Source organism: Perca fluviatilis, chromosome 8, assembly GCF_010015445.1.
Source record: "Perca fluviatilis chromosome 8, GENO_Pfluv_1.0, whole genome shotgun sequence".
In the NCBI taxonomy this organism is placed as follows: domain Eukaryota; kingdom Metazoa; phylum Chordata; class Actinopteri; order Perciformes; family Percidae; genus Perca; species Perca fluviatilis.
The window spans coordinates 20,686,858-20,708,520 of NC_053119.1; the positions used below are offsets into that span (position 1 = coordinate 20,686,858).

Here is a 21,663-nt window from a genome sequence, read left to right on the forward strand (position 1 = left end):
CCTTCAATGTTGCAACTACAGCAAGAAATACATTTTTACTCACATTCCTTTCTAGATTATTTGTCCTCCCTCGTACATAAAAACAATTGCTTTAACTGTTTTACTACATCATATAGTTAATGAACGACTGTATGAATAAGGAATGAATGAAAAGCTTCGAAAGTGTGCTATTCCATTATAGTAACACATACTTATGTAACACGCAAATATATAAAAAAAATGTTCTTTATTGACATGACAAGTGAAACATGCCGTACTTTCAGTCAGTATTATGGGTTTGCCTTAAAAATTACCAGCACTACCTGCACAAAGAGGGGAAATAAATTCAGGATGTTTAAATGTTAAACCAGCTTTAAACAGTTTAAGCTGCAGTAAACCACAGACAAAACACAGAAGACTTCAACTAATTTTTAAAAGAGAGAAGAGAGAGAGAGAGAAGACTCTGTTTAGATTTCTGTTTAGAGGGAACATTGAAAATGTGTTTCCAAACAGTATAAGTTGTTGGCAGAGGTAGACAGCAATAATGGATATCATAATCATAAATGTATGTTTCACTGACACAAAAACAATATGACTTAAACTTTACATTAAAACACAGGAAAATCAATTGTTTCAAGACACTGCCTATAATGACTACAGTCTAGTGGGACAACTAGTTAAATTAAAGCTGGGCATATATAATAACAGTAAATACTCAGTTTTAAATTGTACAGCAATGTGTTGTATATTCTTACAAAACTATCAGCTATCTTTCTGAAGTTTTTCTTTGCAAAAGCATAGTATTAGGCTAACAGCCACAAATACACACTTACCAACAATGATACAGTTTATGAACATGTATTCAAGGGATTAAATCTTATAATAAACATAAATACATTTTGTAAAAGTATTAAAGTACTGCCAAGTCTACATTCTGTTGTGATAAAAATGTGAAATATGTTATTAAATTAACTTATTTTACACATTTTTAATCCTTTCTCACGTTGGGGCACTTTTCCTCATGCTGTGAGTGTTAGTGCTCTTGCCAAAAATGACAAGAGATTGTGACATATTTGCTTATACTTATCCAGTAAGAAATTAGTTTTGGCATCTGATTTTGACCAACAATGTTAACAAATGTACAAACAATATTATACTGTAGGTGTAAATATAATACTGTGGAGAAAAGGTGAGGGTTAACAAAACGTCTGACACTGACAAGTTCAATGTATGCTTACATTTTTAGGGTGAGAGTCGTGAGAAATCTAATTCAAACAAGCGTTGAGCAATTCTGCTTTGGCTTATTTTACTTTCGTCATAACACTCAGTGGCAAAATGTTAAAATGAACCCTGTCTCATATGGAATTCTGACGCAGCCTGTTATTTACCTGACACACAAATGTTGAAGTGGATATTCACATTTGTTGTAAGAAAAGCCATTTAAGTGATTATGGGAAAAGAAAACTCCATACAAGCCTCTATATCATGGTCCATTGGAGCTGTCTGATGCACTTTGTTGCTCAATATCAGTGCTACTTCCAAACAGGGTGACCAACTGCTCCTCATAGTTAGCAATGTTTCTCTTCATGATGTCCATGCACGGGCCCAGCAATCTCTCGAAAGCTTTGATGTCCATGGCTGATTAAAAAAAAAAAAGAACAGAAGAGAATAATAATGAGTGGTATACTGAGAAGTCTACATGCTGGACGCAATAATGTCATAAAATTGCACAAAATATACCCAAGCATTTGACGGTTCCCACAGCATAGGCTGATGCAGCTCTGGGCTTGTTTGTGACGAGCGCCAACTCCCCAAAATACTGGCCCCTAGAGCATGTGGCGATATCCACCTCCTCATCCTCCTGGTCTTTTTTCGTCTGGCAAGAAAGAAATGCACACTTTAACATACCAGGACACGCAAACAAAGTTTTCTTTCACACTTAAAAATTAATGGTAGACTGGGCAGACATACCCTGCTTCTTTTCATGGTGATTCTAACTTGGCCAGACTCAACAATGTAGAAGCGATCTGCTAAATCACCCTGTAATACAAAGCCCAAAAAATAAGCGACTCAGTGTTTATAAATTCTCCATTGCATCAGAAAATGAAATGATCAGTCCAAGAACAAAGAGATTCATCACCTGAGCAATAATCTGCTGTGAATCACTATACACCTTGGTGGATATTACATCCACTACCTTCATTCTCTCTGAGAGCTGTGGATGAAAGGATATTTGGTTGACAATGGTTTTACTGTAAATGCATACTGCATTCTCTTCACACTGGAGGACATAGCTAATCTTAACCTCTAATGATGTAAGCAGTGGTAACGTTTCAATGAACGCCTCATACAGCCTCCTTTTCTTGGCATTGTTCTTCACTATAATCCTCCTGAATGTCAAACGATCCTGAAACACAGATTCAAAGAAAAGGAAAACATTCAGGTGCATGTGAGACACAGTGTTATCTTGCCTCCCTGTGTTGTTATCATAAACTGTATTGTTATATGTATGTATATGTACAGTATATCAATATCTATTCTGTTGATTTTTAACAAAGTATTTTTTGAGTATCAAAAGCCTCTCTCTTTTCTCTTGCTGTAAAATGTTACAATGTTTGTGATGACTCATAATACACATAATGAAGAAATAATCCAGGATGCACAGAAAGTCTGGCATCACCATCATTTTTATTTGTTGTGCTTACTTTCCCTGCACCTTTTAAAAAGTCAGGATGGCTGGGTGGTAATACTCATTTACATTTTCCCCACAGCTCGAGACTGTTCTGGTACCCTTTCACCTGACAATAATTCATATGAAACAACATTTGGCAGTAGGGGTCGCTGCATCTCCTGCAAACCATTACACCACTCAGGATAACTCAAGCAGTAGCATATAATGATCAGGACAATATACAGTATAATGATATATATTTTAGAATCAAATAATGCCCTGCAATATGTTAGATGACAACATGCAGTGGTTACATAGTGTACTATAGGAAATATAGGCAGTTGACTATGGTTCCTTCAAGCTGGGAACAAAGAATTCCCTACCAAATAAGCAAACACGGCTTTAATCTTGTGGTGATGTGGTCAGTAGAGCGCTAGGCCTGAGGACTTAGCTTACTGGAGCTTTAATATCCAACCAAGATGCCACAAAGGTAACTGTATACAATTTGAATGCCAGACTTAAATCAGACTCTAATTAAAGCTCCTACTATAAACTACTGTTTGCTTAGAGAACCTTCAGCAGCACTGTCCCTCCTCGACCTCTGGGGATCGTCGGTCGAACAGGACTGGCTGCTTGTTCACAGACTCAAACACGCACTACAACAGGGGTCAACAGGGGATACAGATGCAACCTGCCCGGTTCGCACACAGATGACATAACAAAGCTGTTACCCACAGTTTAAGGGCACGACCCTCACTGAGTCATTAATAAACAAGCTGCTTCACAGATCGAGTAGCAACTGAATATTCACAAAGTTGTTGGATGTTGTTTAACCAAAATGCTGAAATTTAAAATAACAATAAAAAAAAATAGCAATGCGGGTAATACAATTGTTTTCACCTCGACTTGTGTCTTCTCCATGATGGTGTTGACAGCCCCAGTTTTCACATTTTGAACATGTATAACATATATAACGTAACAATTACAACATTTATAACATCTTGAGTACTCATTTACATATGTTCATCTAAGGTGCTAGTACTCAGTACTTTCTCACTTTTTGTTGCATTCAGTGGGTTTTATACAGTATGTTAACTCAGTCAGACAACATTATCCCACCTACTGCATTGTGCCAGGTGCCAACACTACCGCAGACAACCTGGATATTTACTGTAAATCGTGACAACTAACAGCACAGCATGTTATAAAAACCTGTGCATGGAGCCAACTGTGCTCTTGCATTAGGAATCCGGGTTTACTCACTAGGCACCAAAGGGCTCCAGGCGAGGTGGCAATTATTGTGGCTGCCCTGGGGGTGTGGTACATCAATGCCAGTTCTCCAAAGCTGCCTTGATTGTCGTAGCAGCCTACCAGCTTGTCTGTGCCATCAACCTTCACGAAAATGTTAAACGTCCCACTGAATACAAATACAAACGAAAAACAGACAATCAGAAAAAAATATAAACACATGGCAGCCATATTGATGTGTCCTGAAATTTTAAGTCAGCAGGATATACTGTATATATATATATTGTCTCTGTTTCTGTATTTATTGTGAATTCTTATTAATCTTTCATATGTTTGTTTGTTTGTATGTATGTATGCACCCAATAACCAAGGCAAATTCTATGTAGTTCCAGTACTGTGGCAATAAACTGCTTTCTGCTTTTGTTTTCTGTTTCTGAACATTGATTTTACGGATTATTTCACAAATATATTCATTTTTAAAGTTATATATAACAATCAACAATCTGATTCAAAAATAATGAGCAAGCCATGTTGTGAAAGCCACATGAAAGATCACCTTTCAATAACATAAAAGTTGTCCCCATCATCATCTTGATCAATGATGTGCTCCCCTTCAGTGCAGAACTTCTCAAACATGGCATCCAGCACCTGAGACATCTCTTCCTGCGATTGTGTGAAATATTAGTCAAATATATGAATTTCACGCGTTGAAACAATCATGCAGAATCCACTCAGCGAGCTGTTTTAGCTACTTGAAAATAACCATCTTTACAAATCATACATAGTGCACTGAGCTGCAGCAAAAAGCTGTTGGCCTCAGGCCATGTTCTCCTTTGTGTAATTTAAGAGATGGCAGAGCACAAACCAGAGGACTCCAGAGTGCTTATGGTATAATCCACTCACCGGATCCAAATTCTTAAACAGAAGAATGTCCCAACATGCTTGCTGTAGTCTCTGTCTCTGCTCATCGGTTTTTGGATGGGTGACCTGCAAATTGAAGCACAGGTCTTGTGACATGACGCTATGCTACACAGACGACTTTATAATGTTGACTCAGTTGTTGATTCAGATCAAATTCAATTCTTTGTGGTAAGAAACACAGTTTACCCTTGGCTCTTTATCCTCATCATCTTCATCAGGATTGAATGCTTCAGCACACACTGCATGACAGAGATCAAGCGGACACTCATTACCAGAAAGCAAATTCATAAAATAATTCCAATTTCTGACAGAATCTTTGGAAACAACATTTGAACTCAAATGCTTAAGAATAAAGCTTCTTATTCAAGTGACCCAGCAGCAAAAGTCAAATCCAAGGGGTTATTCTGCAGTCTCATGCAATAAATCTTTCAATAAACACAACTTTTCTTAAGTGTGGGGCTTTGGGGGATGGGGTGATGGTGGTGGCACTCTGTGTTTTAACGGCAAGATACTGTAGTAATAACACACTTTTATTTGAATAAAGCTTCTTACAGGACACACATTGAAAAATACTTTATATTTCAATTCATAAATGTGGGAAACTTCACTCTGATTTTGCAGAAACAATGCTTAAACTAGGGCTGGGCGATATGGAGAAAATCAAAAATCACAATATTTTTGACCAAATACCTCAATATCGATACCGCAAGGATATTGTATTGTTGACTATTGGTGCTTACACAAAATATTTACACAATGAGATTTTTGATAAATAATCATCGGTAATGTGGATATAATGACAAAGTGGGTAAAACCAAATAATAGAACCGCTAGAACAGTCTGGTAAGTTGAGGAAATGACATCACTTTACTGTAATGCAGCCTTTAAAACCAGGAAAAGACAACACTTATGCCATATTACGATATTGTAATATCCAAAAACTAAGACGATATCTAGTCTCATATCACAATATCGATATATTGCCCAGCTCTAGCTTAAACCCTTGCAACCTTGTTGATATATATGTATATATATATACCCCTGTATGAGTATTTTATAAAATATATACAAGTACTCTTACTTTGGTTTAATGTTTAGTTTACTATGTAGAGGATGTTAATTTTTCCATCTGAAGTGATAAAAGGTAATAAAAAGGCCTCAAGTGTTACTAAATACATTTCCTTGCTCATACTTTCCATTCAGACTGTCAAACATGCAGATATATCAGTCCTAGTACAGCAATTTTTGAGAAGCCAGAATGTTACTATTATGAGGAGCAAGAGATTATTATTAGTAGTGGTACTTGTCCTCATCTCCCTACCCACGTCACTCACTGACATTATTAACCAGACTTGAGACAAAGTGGTTTCACAAACTCTAATAAATCAAGTCTAGTATATAAGCTAAAGACAGTGAGAAAAGACATGTAGACACAAGAAATGTCCTAAATCACTCGTATTACTGAAGCAAATCTGACGTATTCTCAGTGTAGTCTCATGTGTCAAAAAAGTTGAATATGTTTCCAGCACTGATAATGTCCAGAGTTTTCCTCTTGACAGAACAGGCTTTAAACAGCCAGCAAATGACAACTTACCTGATACTCTTCTGATGAATCTGTTCATTACCGGGGCTGCAAAAGCATAGTATATATATTAACATGTTGGATTTCATTATAAAATTATCTATATCACAGTAAGTGAATCATTACTAAAAAAGGTAAGGTTAATGCACTGTGTTTCTACATTAGTAGAACATGTGTAGTGGAATACATTCAGCCCTGTGCTTACTAAGGATCCATATTCATTTGGGTAAAACCTGAATAAGGACAGCTGCTTTGAAGTGTGTCTGAATCAAATTTGAATAAGAAAAATATTCAAATGTAAAACACAGCATAAATTGCCAAGCTCCAACACAATAGTCTCAGTATGAAATATCCATTAGATAGGAGGTCTCATCCATTTATAGCCTGTCAGCCAATGTTGTCTGAGGAAGCTCATTGGCATACCATTATGACAAGGCACTGGAGGTGTGATGGGCCACAATCCTGATCCAAATATACTACAATAGTTAGTTTAATGATTAAATATACTTTACTTGTACTTATGTAACCATTGCAGCCAGCCTTGCAGACCCTACCACTCATTGGGATGCTGTGTCAGAGCTATGGGTTGCTATGCTACTTTGCTGCACCTTATTGCAATACTGAACTGGCCACTGTTGAACATGACCACATGAGGAAGCACAAATTAATCTAGGGTGGTAAAAGTCATATTTTGCATTGCTTGCATCAAAGCAGAGGGTTAATTTTGTACCTTTATCTGCTTTGTCATATTGTTGATACACCAGGGGCCATCAGGCCTGCAACTGAAACTGAAAATATTGAAATGACCTAGAGGTGCAGGGTCTGTCTAGAAACACACAGGTCCTGCCTTACCGCTGTCCTTATTACAAAAACGTGTCTGCACAGATGAAGCCCAAGACACGTTCATTAACCGTCATTCAGCCTCCGTGACCATATATGGCAAATGACAGAGCCGTGGTGGATGCAAGGTGGCGAGCGCTGGAGCATCACTGCGCTGAATGTGTCTTATTATTCTCTCCCACTGAACAGAAGCCGTGCACACAGCGATACATGCTCATTGCTCTAAATAAATTAAGGACATCCACTGTCACACACCCTCCTGATATGCATTGAATGTATTACCTATGAATTCCTCGTCATCGTCGTCCTCCTCCTCCTCTCCGTTTTCCGAATCGATCTGCATGGCTTCGTCAATGAAATTGACCGCTTTTCCCAGTCTTGGGGCCGAATTTTGGTCATTGCCAAATGAGGCCTCTTTGGTCTCGCTTTCCTTCAGCTGGGTGAAGTACTGTAATGCAAACTCGAGCAAATCCCTGGGCTGATTCCTCAAAACTTCCACGGTAAAGCTCTGTAACAGCTCCGTCAGTCCTTCAGGAATTTCTATACTCATTCCTATTATCAGTCTATGAATGTGGACAAAACCGGTTTGCTGCGAATTTAAAATAGGCCTAATAAAACCGATAAGATGAAACAAGCCAAAATCAGCAAACGGGTGTAGTCAGGCCACCCAGTCAGCAAGCCATCCACAGCGAATCCTTTCTTTTCCTTTAATGAAAATGGCTCTGGATTTCTCGTCCAAGCATCTTCTGCTGCTTCTGGCTACAGGAAACCCACGCATGTGACCCAGGAATCCATGGCAACCACCTATCCAGGGATTGCGTATGAGCAGCAGCAGCAACAGCGCAGAAACTGCAGTCAGTCGCAAAATACAAATGATGGGAAACCTCGTATTAGCAAGAGATCGACTTTCACCGAGAGATGAGATATATGTTGTCTAGTAGTAAGTTTTAAATTTCTTTTTTATGGCCAAAACATTTGTTTATTTTCACTACTATCCAATGTCTCACTTAATAAATAATACATAATTCATAGTCGAATGAAAAAAGGGCATATACAATAAAATACAGTTATTATAGATTCATAAATAGGCCATTTGGGAGGGGGGGGGTATATAGACATATATTTGCTATAGGCCTAGGCCTAAATAATCATTAATTTACTGTACAATCGGATCAGCAGGTAAAAAGTTAAACCGCTGCTATGTACAGGAATAACAGTAAAAAACAGTCTTGCATTCATTATCCAGCTTAATTCTACTAATTAAGAGCTGTAAGACAAATGCTCATTACAGAGGGACTGTCACTTTTATAGTACTAGCAGTTTAAGGCCTATTTCTTGTTCCAGAGGGAGAACATTTAACCCTTGTGTTGTCCTCGGGTCAAATTTGACCCGTTTTCAAAGTTTTTATATCAGAAATAACATAAATTAGTTTCTTTGAACCAAAATGCCCAAAAATAACATGGATGCATGGACATACGTGATCTTTGCACGTAAACTTAATGATTACTTTTATTTAATTTTGGGTGTTTTATTCAATTTTATAAACATCTTTAAATTGTTTAAAAACAGTATTGTGACTAAACTTTGACATAAACCAGTCTGTGATCACTCAACATCCTTTGATCTTAACTATCAGTCAAAATAATTCCTGCTTTTTTAACTCAATAATTAGGTATAATGTCATTTAAATTAGGTTTATTGGCCATTCATTAAAAAAAAACGAAAGAAGTGACAAAAACCTTTTTAAAAGTGTCAAAAGCATAAAAAAGAGCCCAAAACGCTGGAAAAAGCACCAAATGTAACTACTCACGTTACTCAACTCTAAACTTTAAACATAATACAGCTAATCAGGAAGAAATAGAACAACAGATTGCCAAATGTGCAACAATCCTCCTTTGTGTGTGCCACATTGTAGGGATTATCATGCTGCACTGGACTTTCATGGTAGAAAGCACAGGGCAAAGAGAGATCAAGGAATAATTCTACAGGTAGGAAGAAAAAACAATGTACCAAAAGAGCACAGCAATTATCTGCCATGGTTGTCTGTGGCTTAGCTATGGGACCCCTCCCCCTGCTGTGGCCCATATCTGTCGCTCTTTATTAAGAAAGCACAACATTTTCTCACTCAGGCGAACATATGGGAGCACGTCCGTGGAGTGACCCATAATGCAACATTGCTGCAGCTGCTTAGCTGCTAGCTCCCACACCTACCATTCAAGACCTTTTACATGGACGTGTGCGAACCCCTATACCTATACTGTAGTAAGAAGACATCAGAGACAGTTGTTAGTAGAAAACAAGCACTGTGCATCAGCACTGCTCTCTGAACCGAAGATTATTTATGCTTCTCAACAGACCAATGGAGCTTGCAGCTTTGGAATTATTACACTTCAAAATGCTAAGAATTTCTAAATCATCCTTAGGTTGCACCAAGAGTTTAGATTTTCATTTACAAAGTGCAATAAAGAAAATAATGAATAGTTAAGTTTGTGGCTTACTGTATATACAAGCAGGAATTGGCCTCTACAGACATAAGGCTCAGTATTTACACTGTATTACAGGAGGCAGTCAATCTGTCGTATTTGAAGATTAGTTGAGAGACATGTTGATGACTGATAAGAATATACACTGTTTATTAGGCAGTTAAAACTAATGCAATCTAAAACAACAAATCCTACCTTCATGAAGGTTATAATGCTCAGTTTTTGTTAATTCATATTTAGCCCACCTACCTTGATGTCTAAGAGGTGAACACAATTGTAAAGCCACCAGCAGTATAACACAATACAAGCTACATACAGCTTACTAAGTGACAATAAAGTTGAGTCAATACCGCTCTAAAACACTTTCCACAAAGACTAAACAATTCAATTCTTCTGAACAATACATGCTGCCATCTGCAGCTAAAGACAAACAGTGTAGGGTCAAGCTACAATTCAAATTAAACTACAAAAGAAGCTTTAAAAGCTATTTTACTCTATGTTAATGGATCTGCATATTCTCACCAACCAAAATTATGTATGAGAACTACTGAGAAGTATTAAACAGATGTGACTCATGTAAAACAAATGGACACAGTATCTACCATTTCCAATAGCCTCATTTTTGGTAGCAGTATGACTCAGTTAAACTATGTTTCAGCTTTGGGTATATAAACTCTAAAAGACAGGGTTTGGGAACTCATTCATTTGAAAATGTGGGATAGCTCTGCCAATGTTTTACACATCCAAAGGAAATATGCTGACTGGGTAATCCCCACACATCTACCACATCATGCGGAGTGTTTCCTTACTTTCTCAACAGTTAATATCTGCTATAAAGCCAAGAAAATGCAGCTCCTGATACTTATTATGGGAAAGACAATGAAGGGGATGCTTCTTCACCAGACCCCTTTAGCCTGTTCTTTTTTGTGTGTGATTAATATAGAAATCCTGCCTTTAAGTAACAACCGTGTAACTAACTTTAGCATATCTGTTAACTCCGGTACCTAAAACTACAGTAAACAGTGTACTAAAGCAGTCGCATACAACAGTCCTGCAATAAATCCTCCTGTCATGTAGGTTACAATGTTCAGGTTTTCTTGAAACTGTTTTAGAGAGGTGTAGATTCAACTTTATGGTTATTTTGGAGGCTGTGTTTGTTTGTGTTGCCGTTGAATTTCATTGCATTATACACAGAGGTGTTTTTGTTATTTAGCCTATCCTCATTGATATAAATGAGTTGAAATGCCAGTCAGTATATAATTTCTAACCTTCATGAAGAATTTATTGCAGGACTGTTGTATTAGACTGCATTACTTTCAGTAAGGTGTACCTAATAAACTGGCAATGAATGTAGTTGCATGCAAATGTTTTGTCTTCTTTCTTATAAACACACCCTATGGCCATTCATATTTTCAAGATGTGGGAGACTGTGCCATCTACTGGGCCTGATATTGTAATGCAATGTTAAACACATTACATCATATTTTGTCTTTACATCAAACAATGCTGGTGTTTAGTCAGATCATCCATTAAACAATGGGAAAACCTGCAGATCTATTTCCTGCAGCCCAATCACAGTGTGCTGGAAGGAACACACACGTTCCATAAGAGATGCTTTGAGCACACGAGGGAGCTATGGGTGAAACAAGCAATGACGAGATCCTTGCAGGGGAAAGTGGTCAACATTGTAAATATTCAGGAGATGCCAAGGTATCTCATTGTATACTGGCATTGCATTAAAATTGAAACATGAAATGATTAAAAAAATTTTAAATTATAAAGTTTAGGATGCTACAATTGACTGTATTTACAAGCACAATTAAGTGTATCTGGAGATGCCATGTCACTCATTTTTAAATTGTGCAAAAGTCAATTTTTAAAGAGCCCTGCTGAGACACGTGCTCCCTGATTCGACCACATTTCTGCTCCCAGGCAGTGGGTGGACCATCCTTCCAACAACTTGATTCAAACTTGTACTTGTATTAATACACCCTTTTGGTAAATGACAAACTATAATAACAGTGGAAGTATAGCGCCCAACAATTCTGTCAGCAGTTGAGTGACTCCTACCTGAATAAACTGCCTCTCAATTGATTTTATTCACTTTCTATAATGAGAGAAAGACCATCATTGAACTGCAACAAACTTAGAACTGTTCAATGAAGACATACAGTACAGTAGGCACCCTCTGCTGTATGTGAAGCCTTACCGGTAGGATCTCTCGATTTGGAGGTGCTGTAAAGAAACCAAAGGTGATCAGCCGTGCCCAGTTGATTACAAGTTTTAATCAAAGAGGTTATGTATTCTACCTTAAAATAACAGAATACATAATGCAAAATAGCAATGCTGAGAAACAAGAAGAAAACATTTCACAGCAAATGCCACCTTTTTCAAAAGTTTATCGCTGCATGATTCTGCAAGTCATTAAATAATTCATTACGAATGGCAAATAGCTTTCACCATAAGATTTAAAATTAGTTTATTCACTTACAGTTTTGCCTTTTCTTCCTTTTGTCTTGGGAGACACATGCACAGCAGTGTTCCAGAAGGTAGGCCAGGTCAGCCAGTAGCGTGGTACCATGGGTAATATATACAGTACCACATACGCAGTACAGTAAATGTGTTGTCTAGGTCATGTACAGTGGATGAAATAAACTGCAGTGAAGATTGTTCCATTATTTTGTTTAGTTTTAAGAAAACCTCTAAGACTATTTCTGACGATGAAAAACTAGAAATTTGAGCGTGTCGATTCAAGGTTTCCACCCTAGATGATCCATGTGAAAAATGTTTAAAAGTGAAATTGTTTTTATCTTGTTGGAAAGACGGAGTTGATATTTTGTATTTTTCAGTATTTTGTTGGTTTCCCTTGGCATATTCAAGTTTGCTAACTCAAAATGCTGATGGACAGCCAGCTCTTTGTACCCACCAAAGAATCTGCCATCCACTTACAGAAGTGCAAATTTCAGCTGGCTAAAAGCCTTTTCTCCTGAAATGTCTATGTCAGTTGTTATTCACACACACACACACACACACACACAACAATAATCGGTCACCTTCATCCACAAAACAATGTTGCTTCCCCCTTTTAACTTACATAAACATCTTATTTATGCTTCTAAATCAAAAGCACCTTACTTTCAGTTGCTTGTGCATTTTTATCACCAAACACACGACATGTCCTTTTTCCAGGAAACATTTATTCGATCAAGAGACAGGATCGTTTCTTTCCATAAACAAGTCAGTTAAATATTAACAAATTTACAGCCATGAGGAATGTAATAAAAAAAACAAAAACAAACCAACAATGATCGCCTTTAAAAAACCCAACCTAGGGATCCCACCCAGGATAATGTCGACCACAGTGGCGCTGGAACAAGACTCAAACCGATTTCCAGCTCCATTGTTACATGCTCTTCTATTCAGTGCTTCACAGTTCATCTTTGTCCGATTTTGTCTGTAAGAAAACAAAATTAAAAGTTAAGTTATGAAGAAACAGCCATAAGAACAAAATACTCCCAATTTCTTTACTTCACATCCTTAAAAAAGGTCCCATGGCATGAAAATTTCACTTTTTTTTCCCACATTAATATGAGTGCCCCCAGCCTGCCTATGGTCCCCCAGTGGGTAGAAGTGGCGATAGGTGTAAACCGAGCCCTGGGTATCCTGCTCTGCCTTTGAGAAAATGAAAGCTTAGATGGGCCGATCTGGAATCTTGGTCCTTATGAGCTCATAAGGAGCAAGGAGTCCCCTTTCTCTGCTTTGCCCGCCCAGAGAATTTGGCCCACGCATGAGAGAGAGACATCATGGCTTTCAAACAAGCAAAGTGGCAGTTGGTCAAGGCCACACCCCCAACATCCACCTTGCACCCCCCGCTCTCCTCCTCAGTAGCTAGAGACCCAGAAATGGCACATACTAAGGAAAGCTCATTGTGGAACTGGCTCTAGTGGCTTTATTCTGTATCAAGGCTGAATTTCGAGAAAGAGACTACAGATACAGTATTAGGGGACCACTAAGGTCTATATAAAAGCATCCAAAAAGCAGCATGTCATGGAACCTTTAAAGCAACACTATGTAACTTTTAGCCCTACAGGTTGTCTCATTGGAACTACAACTCACGCTACCTGATGCTAGTTGTAGTTCCAATGAGACAACCTGTAGGGGGATGCTCCCCCTACAGGTTGTCTCATTGAAACTACAACTGCAGCTTAAAGTTGCATAGTGTTGCTTTAAGATGCCACAGCATGTTAAGTCCTCCCACCGTTTCTTCATCTTCGTCATCTACAATTTCCTCTTTATCTTCAGAGTCGTCCTCTGCTGGCTCCTCCTCTGGCTCTTCTGGCTCCTCCTCTGGCTCTTCTTCAATCTGTAGAATAGTTCATCATTTTTAACACAACAGCCCCACAATCTTTATCCATCACTGAGCTGACTTAAAATGACCCGACTGGGCAACTGGAAGCAGGTAGAGAAGCCTAAAAGTGGAGGTAGAGAAGACTAAAACTTTGCTATGCAAGTGTTTCCGAAGTAATACAGAATGTGGCAGGTGGCATCAACTTGCCTGTTCGTCCAGGGGTACATTCATGCTGAGTCGGAGCATGCGCTCTATCCTCTGTCCATAAGCCTTTGTGTCTGCAAGTTGGTAGCCTGAGCGCAGCGTGGCCGTCTCAAACAGAACCACAGCCAGATCTGACGCAGTCTGGTCCTCACTGTCTTCCTGAGGATATAAAAATAAAATAAAAATAACGATCAATTATTTGCTCAGATTGGTCAATTTTATGTCAAAATAAATGCTGCACTGAAACCTATTTACACACGTTAATTGGTTAGATCACCATAATAGAAAATGATTATCACTAACAGAATAACTGTTACCATGTTAGACATGCAGCTATGTTAAACTTGTTGAAAAACTATGTGGATGTACTATATTGATGTGAATGACCTAACATTTTTCTTTTTGGTAGACAACTTTCAAAAGGCAGAGTTATTTTAGAGTACTAAGTTATTTTATAGAATTACACAATATGGCATCATTAAAATAGTACAAAGATAGTAGAAGTGAGTGGAGAGACTTACGTTGACTCTGTTAAGCATCTGCTTGATGAGAGGATGTTTTGGGTTGATTTCTAATGTTTTCTTCTGGCTGGCGTAATAGCTGAAAGACAGAGGAATTACCATGTAAGCTCAGTAAACAGGCAGGCCACAGTCAGCCATGTCATACATTTGCATTTTACAACTGTGACAATACGCATCAACATTGCTGAAAAGCACAGGGTCATTACTCACTTTGTGGAAATGTCTTTTCCTGTCTGGTAAGCCTGTGCCTTCATGATCCTCTCCATGTTTCCTGACCAGCCGTACTGGCTGGCAACCAAAGCGCAGGGTGAGTTGGTTAACCTCTGAGAGAGGATGGCCTTCTCAATCTGTGGGAAGGACAGAATCATTAAAATCACGTGACGATGGAATAACCGACATAACTCAGCAGCTGCAGCCACGTTTAAATCACATCTGTGGCTAGTGTTTATTTCCTATGTCATGAATATTACAAAAATAATTCACTACCTTGTCCTTCAGGGCCTTGTCCTTCAGCCAAGTGGTGAGAGGTTCATACTCCTTCTCCAGGGCCTCCCTCTTCTCCTTGGTCTTGTCACTCTCGTCAAATTTAACACCCTCTTTTGCAACGTTCTGGAAGCGTTTTCCATCAAACTCGGGCAGTGCCTGGATGCAGTACTCATCCACAGGCTCGGTCAGGTAGATCACCTCATAGCCCTTCTTCAGCAGCCTCTCCACGAAGGGAGAAGACTCAGCCTGCAGAGGGACAAATGATCAAAGCCAGGCTATTACATTTGATTTTACTTGAAGTGCTTGGTTTATTTGGAGCAAGTGTAATTCCAACATTCCTTGTTTACACTGCGATTTACATAACTGAGCATTTTAACCTGACCAAACAACATACATGTATACAAATACATCCACTCACCTCCTTCCTGCTGGTACCAGCCATGAAGTAGATCTTGTCCTGCTTCTCCTTCATGCGCTCCACATACTGCTCCAGGCTGGCCACAGTTGTTTCGCTGTTGGAGGTCTGGAAGCGCAGCAGCTTGGCCAGACGGGTCCTGTTGGAGTGATCCTCAATGACACCCAGCTTGATGTTGGTTCCAAACTCCTTCCAGAACTTATCGTTGTAATGCTCCTCGGCAATCTTCTTGATCATGTCCAAAGTCTTACGCACCAGCTTCTTGCGGATAACCTGAACAGGGGGGAGATGAGCTTTACATCTTTTGTCACTTTCCCTTTGGATTTAGTTTGATATCCCTTATTCCTAACCCGCTTTATTTTATTGATTTTTTTGACTTTGCTATCTCTTCCCCTTTCTTCTCCCAGTAAAGCACTTTGACTTTTTATAATTTACTATACAAATAAGGTTCCTTTCCTGCTTGATATCAATAGTCTTTTTTGCATCTAAATTACAAAGCATTTAAAAGACCACATACATTGATCTATTTGTGGCAGCACACCACAGTATCAACTTTGACCGCCACGCTGTTTATTTTATTACCATTTAAAATGGGTTATAAAAAAATAAAAAATAAAATAAAACTTAGCCGTGTTCAGCACACTGATTCACTCAGGTCCTACTTGCCCTGCTCACTCTCTCCAACACATTGACAAAAGACCCATCAGGTATTAGTAAACATGTAGGATCTAAGCTAGTAAGGATAGCTACAAGTTAACATTACACCCAGCCAGTACACGTATGCTATCACTACAATCAATGAAACTGGCTACACCAAGCGACTGCACCACGCTGATCCGCTCTAAAAAGGGGACTGTCAAGGCTAGCGCGCTGTACATACATTTAGCTGCTAGCGCGCAAACGCACTCACTCCCCCGCAGAGACCAGAGGTGTAGGTGTGTGTTGAAAAGCAAGGTGAACAGATTAAAGTAGTCCGTGAGTAAAAACTAAAAGGTGGAGAATTAAGTAGAATTAAAGTGGTGAAATAAGAAACCTAAAAATAAGCCCCTTTCACACAGCCTGTTCAAGACGGACTGTTGTGCCTTTAAGCCACCTCGCAGTCTGTGTAAAGTTAGACACGTTTGCTTGGTTCTGTGTTATAAAACAAAGCTGGCCTCAGCCTACATGGGGCGCACGCTCTTACTGGGTGAGCGTGAGGTCTCCCCAGGATAATGTATTTTTAAAAGACAAATATACCCCTGTGCCACAATTACGCCATCATTCTGTGGGAAATACTTGAATGAAATTGGTATTTATTTTGTTTTATTAACGTTAGATTGGAAACTCACCTTAAGCAGTTTGTGTTGCTGCAGAGTCTCTCTGGACACATTAAGGGGAAGGTCATCAGAGTCGACCTAGCAAAATAAATCTCTATTAATCACAGTGCATATGCTATCATGGAAAACACCTAACAGTTCATATTAGCATGACCGTCTCAAGCAGAGTTAAAAAAAAAATAAATAAAAAAAAAAAGATTAAAATAATAATAATCACTCACCACTCCCTTGACAAAGTTCAGGTACTTGGGCATCATGTCATTGAAGTCATCTGTGATGAAAACTCTCCTCACAAACAGCTGTGATAGAAAGACAGAAACCAAGTTGAGGGTTTTCCTGAATATCATTCCATAAGCACAATACAATCCCTTAAAATCATTACTGAAGTCTGCTTGAGGAAAATACCTTGATGTAGTCGTTCTTCTTGGAGCCATACTCGTCAAACAGGCCGCGGGGGGCTGCAGTGGGCACGAACAGGATGGACTTGAAGGTAACCTCACCCTCAGCCGTGAAATGGATGTGGGCCAGAGGGTCTTCGCTGTCCTGTTAGCGGAAAGCATATTTTAAATGAATCAAATTAAACATGTTGAGCATACAAGGAAGACACAAAATCTACAAGCGCTACGGTTTAGGTGCCTACCTTAGAGAATGTCTTGTAGAAAGCGTTGTACTCATCCTCTTCAACCTCCTTTGCTGGTCTCTGCCAGATGGGCTTGATATCATTCATCAGTTCCCAGTCCCACACAGTCTTCTCAACCTACAACGAACAAGATAGGACATTTTCAAAAATCGCCCTTCTTTGTAAAACAAAGAGACCAAATTATTTATGTATTAAAATGACCAAATGAATTAGCATCAACTCAGGCTATGGCATAATCAAATATGTTTTACTGCCTCCATATAAATCATAATAAAAAAAAATAAAAATAAAAATGATGTAAGAAATACATTCGTCAACATCTTTCAAAGCTTGAAATGTTTAATACATAACTTAAGAAAAAGATATAGATATCTATCCATCCATCCACACTTGCTATCACCACAATACTAATATCACCCACCCCTTTATGAACCTACCTTCTTTGTCTTAGGCTTCTCTTTGTCCTCCTCCTCTTCTTCCTCTACCTCAGCCTCCTCTTCAGCAGCCTCTTTCTCTGGTTCCTCTGCTGTCTCAGAATCTTCTTCGATGGGCTCCTCAACTGTCTCAGTCTGGGATGTTGACAGGAAGAAATTATGTAAGCGAAATTTGTTTACTTCCACATTTTGTCAGTTTTATAACATAACTGTGCTGGGAACAAGTGCATCAAAGTGTGGGAGTAAATATTTCAAGTAATCACCTTGCTGGCCCAAACGTAGATGGGAAAGTTGATGAACTGAGAGTATTTCTTGACGAGGTTCTTGATGGTCTCCAACTCCAGATAGTCTGATGCCTCCTCTTTCAGGACAAGTCTGAGGTTAGGAAAAGATGGGAGGATTACATTTCACAGTCAATATATTTGAGAGGTGTAACCAACAGCAGTTGATCATAAAGTTAAAAAAAAAAAAAAAAAAAAAGTAGCTAAAATTGCTATAGGTTATTTTAAGATCATTAAAAACAAAATGTAAACCCACGTGATGGTGGATCCCCTTCCCAGTGTGTTCCCACGGGGGTCCTCAATAACAGAGAAACTGCTAGAGTCCGACTCCCAGATGTGCTGGGTGTCATTGTTGTGTTTGGATGTCACAATGACTTTGTCGGCAATAAGGAAAGCAGAGTAGAAACCCACACCAAACTGGCCAATCAGCTCAGAGGTTGACTGTTCCTCAGCCTGCACATCTGTCATCTTGTTGAGGAACTCACTAGTGCCGGACTTGGCAATGGTGCCCAAGTTCTTCACCAGCTCCTCTTTGGTCATTCCAATACCAGTGTCAGTGATGTGGAGCATGTTCTTCTCCTTATCAGACTGGAAATAGAAAAAGCACAGTTACAGACAGAGCAAGGACCACTAACATTATCAAGGACTGCAGCATACAGTAAGTATACTTATTGTGCATACTTTTATTTTGATGGTCAGCTCCTCATTGGAGGCCATTGCATCCTCATTGGTCAGAGACATCAAGCGGATCTTATCTAGAGCATCAGAGGCGTTGGAAATCAGCTCCCTAAGGAAGATCTGAAACGGATACAAAAATCATTTGATCATTAGTTTAAGATATACCTCCATACGGTTGACACAATAATCCTGCTCAGTCGAAGTCCAACCAGCAGACACACCGTGTCACCCCCTCCTCCAGATCTCAAACAGTGAGTTACATCAGATGACAAAGAGCCACTGGTGTGACGTTAAGTTACCCAGTTTGTTTATTAAGAGGCAGCTGATAGTAACTGTTCAATATTTCAAATACAAACTGGATTCGATAAAGTTTGGCAGGTGTCAGTTTAAATGTGCGCCTTGGTGGCTTTTATTTTTATTTTTCATTTTTAAAATGATGTTCATATTGAATTTCTTGTTCTGTATGGCCTGAAATATTTTACTGAAATGACAAAAGTGGCAATTTAGTCAGATTACAGGCTAGGACGATGATATAACTATGCTTTAATTAGTTTCATACACACAGTGACCATTTTACTAGGTATATCTGTAAAATCTAATGCAATAAACTTAACCATACATTCTCTTTATAAAATATACTAAAGTTCAGTTTTAATTGACACTGTCATAGGAGGTATTTATTTAACTATATATATTTATTATTGAGGTGGTAGTTTGCAATGGTGGACTTTAATGTATTGAGGTGGTTTATTAATAATAATAATAATAATAATAATAATAATAATAATAATAATAATAATAAGCCCAACCCACTTCCAAACATGTGGGGGAAAAGAAAAGATAAAAAAAACACAATTCAATATACCCCTAACTAGGACATCAATTATAAAGAGATCATTGAATTAACACCTCTCTGATACAAGTAAATCCACCGAAATCAGTTTGCAAAACTGGTGATTGTACATAAACATGTATGTTGTACAAATTGTACATTTGTTCCTGCTTACCTCCTTGTTCTTGTAGAGGGAGTTGATAATCAGCTTCATCATACGACTGACTTCAGCCTGAAAGACATGTTTTTCTGACTTGTCTCTGATTTCCTTGATCTGAGCTGCATTCAATCCATCCAGCTGGATAGCCTCCTCCTCTCTGGGGACAGACCGATGCACACAGACAGGTGAGATCAGGGAGGTGCACAGCAACAAATCATAGCTGCCAACAAACATGCAAATCTGCTCTCCCCTCTAGGGATCTGCATCTTTAGTTAAAACCAAGGCACACAAGATTCCCTTGTCTTAAGGAGGGATATGCAGTAAACGTTGCAAAGCTTTGCCACCACTACAATTCATGGGTTGCTATGAGCATTTGTGTGCACAAGCTTCGTCATGTTGACATTGTACTGTTAACTCTAGGTGTAGTCGACCTTTCCTCATAGGGACAACCACATTTCACTCAACATTGTGAAAAGATTTGAAGTGACACTTACCTCTGCACCACCTCATCATCTGTTCTGGAGCCATCTCTGCTTTTACCTAAGTCCTCTTCTACTGCCCCATCGATGTCAAGTTCATCCTCTGCCTTTACAGCAGCTGCCAAGGACAAAAAGTTTGAAAATAATTATTATTTACAAATTACTGCAGGTGTATCTGGAGAAATATTCTGTACATTTCACACACAGAACATTTCATTTAGAATGAAGCTCTGCAAAGGCGTTATCGAAATCACCAAATAAGTAAGGCGCAATGTTAAACAGGCTGGCTATTTCTTAGCCAGAATATGGATTTATATGTATACAATAGCAACGACTTTAATGTGGATGTTAGCTAGCATCAAAAAACGTTACCATACATGGTGTTTCTACTAGAAACGTCTGGAAAGGCGATAACAATAACGGATACTGGCGTTGTTACAAGAAATGTGTTGAACCCAAGTCAGCCATGCGGTCTATCATTAACAAAGAGAAAATTTAGCTATATAACTATAAATATATGAAGACTAACGTTATTAATGAATGAGCTAAAAAGAAGCACAAACGCAAGTTAACGCTAGCTTACTGGCTAATGTTAGCCAAAATGTTGGGTAATAAAAAGTGAGACGATACATAAAAATCTTTCCGCTAACGTTAACGTTACTCACCAAAGGCAAAGAGTGCGAAAAGAAGACCTATCACCCAGACTCGTTTCATTTTGAGTTAACGTTATTGCTTGACTACCGATGTGCAGCTCCTGAAACAAAAGCTGGGAGTTAAGTGCACGCAGCACTGCCTTAACAAGAGAGACTGACAAGCTACCTCTTCCACCTAAAGAGCCCACTCTATTAAACCCGTGACAACCGACCAATGGCTGCGCACCACGCACAACCTTTGACCAATCACAGCCGAGTGTCCTGTACATGTTGTCCAATCAGATTCGTCAACATAAGTCAATACCCGAAAATCGTGGCTTGACTCCATTGGCCAAGAATGAATAATCAGCACATCACTTCCTAAAATTTACTTATAGGGAAAAAAATCTTTGTCAACACGTTAGTTAAACTTTGATTTTATTTTCTTATGCAATGTCACAGCCTCTGAAGCTGTATGACAACGATTATTATATTGACATTGACATTATTTGT

At 38.8% G+C, this 21,663-nt stretch overlaps 1 protein-coding gene across 2 annotated transcripts; it reads right to left on the reverse strand.

Moving 5' to 3' along the window:
- Nucleotides 1-207: 207 nt before the first annotated feature.
- On the reverse strand, nucleotides 208-21,338 carry hsp90b1 (heat shock protein 90, beta (grp94), member 1). Of its 2 annotated transcripts, XM_039807870.1 has the most exons (28): nucleotides 21,184-21,338; nucleotides 20,534-20,636; nucleotides 20,055-20,196; nucleotides 19,051-19,167; nucleotides 18,626-18,957; nucleotides 18,352-18,463; nucleotides 18,092-18,223; nucleotides 17,655-17,771; nucleotides 17,420-17,557; nucleotides 17,236-17,313; nucleotides 17,027-17,092; nucleotides 15,702-15,971; nucleotides 15,284-15,529; nucleotides 15,008-15,144; nucleotides 14,798-14,876; nucleotides 14,276-14,435; nucleotides 13,983-14,050; nucleotides 7,524-7,830; nucleotides 6,414-6,449; nucleotides 5,006-5,058; nucleotides 4,802-4,885; nucleotides 4,455-4,561; nucleotides 3,914-4,067; nucleotides 2,285-2,386; nucleotides 2,120-2,194; nucleotides 1,951-2,019; nucleotides 1,720-1,855; nucleotides 208-1,617 (listed from the first exon to the last, which is right to left on the reverse strand). In XM_039807870.1, exons 1-28 carry the CDS (start codon nucleotides 21,230-21,232, stop codon nucleotides 1,463-1,465), a joined length of 3,624 nt encoding a protein of 1,207 aa, XP_039663804.1. In that variant the 5' UTR covers nucleotides 21,233-21,338; the 3' UTR covers nucleotides 208-1,462. The 2 variants fall into 2 exon arrangements, with proteins under 2 accessions (XP_039663804.1, XP_039663803.1); XM_039807869.1 differs by lacking the exons at nucleotides 208-1,617; nucleotides 1,720-1,855; nucleotides 1,951-2,019; ... (6 more) ...; nucleotides 6,414-6,449; nucleotides 7,524-7,830 and adding an exon at nucleotides 12,902-13,178 and having other exon boundaries at nucleotides 13,983-14,087; nucleotides 14,280-14,435; nucleotides 21,184-21,232.
- Nucleotides 21,339-21,663: the final 325 nt, after the last annotated feature.